At 35.2% G+C, this 2,868-nt stretch overlaps 1 protein-coding gene across 1 annotated transcript; it reads left to right on the forward strand.

The window, feature by feature from the left end:
- The first annotated feature begins 844 nt into the window (after window positions 1–844).
- Window positions 845–1,726, forward strand: LOC114636080 (prohibitin-like). Its single transcript, XM_028784371.1, has 2 exons — window positions 845–1,317; window positions 1,676–1,726. The coding sequence occupies exons 1-2, from the start codon at window positions 901–903 to the stop codon at window positions 1,724–1,726; spliced, it is 468 nt and encodes a 155-aa protein (XP_028640204.1). The 5' UTR covers window positions 845–900.
- Window positions 1,727–2,868: the final 1,142 nt, after the last annotated feature.

Below are 2,868 nucleotides of genomic sequence, written 5' to 3' on the forward strand. Positions count from 1 at the left end.
ATAAACTATAATCATACAGAAGAGAAATCAAAGAAAATTATGAAAAAGGAGAAATTTGTATTGAAATTCATAAAAAATAGAAAATTGATAAGGAGACCCTTAGATTTGTAAAGGAATGTGACTTAAAACAGTTTCTCCTGATAAAGTTGAACATTTATTGGCAAAAAATTCATAAAATTGAAAACACCGTGGAAAAGTCAAACAAAAGACATATCAAAGAGACTTTTAAAAATGGAGAAATTTGCACTTAAATATCATTAAAAATAGTAAATTGATAAGGAAACCATTTGATTTGTAAAGCAATGTGATTTAAAACAGTTTTTCCTGATATAATTGAACATTTACTTTGCTAGAAACTCATAAAACTGAAAACACTGTGGAAAAATCAAACAAAAGAGATATCAAAGAAATTTATGAAAAAGGAGAAATTTGCACTTCAAATTCATAAAAAAAAGAAAATGGATAAGGAGTCCATTAGATTTGTAAAGGAATGTGATTTAAAACAGTTTTTCCTGATAAAATTGAAGATTTACTTGGCAAAAAATTAATAAAACTGAAAACACTGTGGAAAAAGCTAGTGAAAAATATTGAAAACTTGAAGAAAAATTAAAAAGCTAATGATAAACTATAATCAAACGGAAGAGAAATCAAAGAAAGTTATGAACAAGAAGAATTTTGAATTTAAAAGTCATAAAAAAAGAAAATTGATAAGGAGACCATTTGATTTGTAAACGAATGTGATTTAAAACAGTTTTTCCTGATAAAATTGGACATTTACTTGGCAAAAATTCAAAAAATTGAAAACACTGTGGAAAAATCAAACAAAAGAAATATCAAGCTGGGGAATTCATGTGGAGGTCAGAGTGAAAGCAGGTGTGAGTGGAAGCAACAGAAGGAGTCATGGCTGCCAAAGTGTTTGAGTCCATCGGAAAGTTCGGCCTGGCGTTAGCAGTTGAAGGAGGCGTGGTGAACTCTGCTCTATATAATGTGGATGCTGGACACAGAGCTGTCATCTTTGACCGATTCCGTGGCGTACAGGACATTGTGGGAGGGGAAGGGACTCACTTTCTCATCCCTTGGGTACAGAAACCAATTATCTTTGACTGCCGCTCTCGACCACGGAATGTCCCGGTCATCACTGGCAGCCAAGACCTACAGAACGTCAACATCACACTGCGCATCCTCTTCCGGCCAGTGGCCAGCCAGCTCCCTCGTATCTACACCAGCATCTGCGACGACTGTGATGAGCGGGTGCTGCTGTCGATCACCACAGAGATCCTCAAGTCCGTGGTGGCTCGGTTTGATGCTGGAGAATTGATTACCCAGCGAGAGCTGGTCTCCAGGCAGGTGAGCGATGACCTCACAGAGCGAGCAGCAACATTTGGGCTCATCCTGGATGACGTGTCCCTGACACAGCTGACCTTCGGGAAGGAGTTCCCAGAGGCAGTAGAATCCAAGCAGGTGGCTCAGCAGGAAGCAGAGAGAGCCAGATTCGTGGTGGAAAAGGCTGAGCAGCAGAAGAAGGCAGCCATCATCTCTGCTGAGGGTGACTCCAAGGCAGCTGAGCTGATCGCCAACTCGCTGGCCACCGCCGGGTATGGCCTGATCGAGCTGTGGAAGCTGGAAGCTGGAAGCTGCCGAGGACATTGCCTACCAGCTCTCCCAATCTCGGAACATCACCTACCTGCCTGCCGGCCAGTCCCTGCTCCTCCAGCTTCCCCAGTGAGGCCAACCGGGCCTGCATCCATCATTCGGAATGATGCCTTCCTTCTGCCCCACCCCAGAAATCACTGTGAAATTTAATGATTGGCTTAAAGTGAAGGAAATAAGAAATAAAGGTAAAATCACTTAAAAAAAAAGAAATATCAAAGAAATTTATGAATAAAAGGAGAAATTTTAAATTAAAATTCATAAGAAATAGAAAATTAATAAGGAGACCATTTGATTTGTAAAGGAATGTGATTTAAAACAGTTTTTCCTGATAAAATTGAACATTTACTTGGCAAAAAATTCATAAAATTGAAAACACTGTGGAAAAAGCTAGTGAAAAATTCAGGAAAAATACTGAAAACGTGAAGAAAAATTAAAACCCCAATGATAAACTATAATCAAACTGAAGAGAAATCAAAGAAAGTTATGAACAAGGAGAAATTTGCTTGTAAAATTCATAAAAAATAGAAAATTGATAAGGAGAACATTTGATTTGTAAAGGAATGTGATTTAAAACAGTTTTCCCTGATATAATTGAACATTTACTTGTCAAGCAATTCATGAAACTGAAAACACTGTGGAAAAATCAAACAAAAGAGATATCAAAGAAATTTATGAAAAAGGAAAAATTGGACTTCAAATTTATAAAAAAAGAAAATTGATAAGGAGAACATTTGATTTGTAAAGGAATGTGATTTAAAACAGTTTTTCCTGATGAAACTAAACATTAACTTGGCAAAAAATTAATAAAATTTAAAACACTGTTGAAAAGACAAGTGAAAATTTAAGGAAGAATAGTGAAAACTTGAAGAAAAATTACAAAGCCAATAATAAACTATAATCAAACGGAAGAGAAATCAAAGAAAGTTATGAACAAGAAGAATTTTGCTTTTAAAAGTTCATAAAAAATAGTAAACTGATAAGGAGACCATTTGATTTGTAAAGGAATGTGATTCAAAAGAGTTTTTCCTAATAAAATTGAAGATTGACTTGGCAAAATGTTCATAAAATTGAAAACACTGTGGAAAAAGCTATTAAAAAATTCAGGAAAAATAGTGAAAACTTGAAGAAAAATTACAAAGCCAATAATAAACTATAATCATACAGAAGAGAAATCAAAGAAAATTATGAAAAAGGAGAAATTTGTATTGAAATTCA

The sequence above is a fragment of the Grammomys surdaster genome, unplaced genomic scaffold, assembly GCF_004785775.1.
Source record: "Grammomys surdaster isolate TR1022 unplaced genomic scaffold, NIH_TR_1.0 121835, whole genome shotgun sequence".
Taxonomy (NCBI): domain Eukaryota; kingdom Metazoa; phylum Chordata; class Mammalia; order Rodentia; family Muridae; genus Grammomys; species Grammomys surdaster.

What these genes read in the sequence shown, in the direction of transcription:
- LOC114636080 (XM_028784371.1), top strand. Translation starts at nt 901, where the DNA reads ATGGCTGCCAAAGTGTTTGAGTCCATCGGAAAGTTCGGCCTGGCGTTA. An exon ending in GGTTTGATGCTGGAGAATTG is followed by an intron (nt 1,318 to 1,675) that starts ATTACCCAGCGA and finishes CAATCTCGGAAC; the next exon opens with ATCACCTACCTGCCTGCCGG.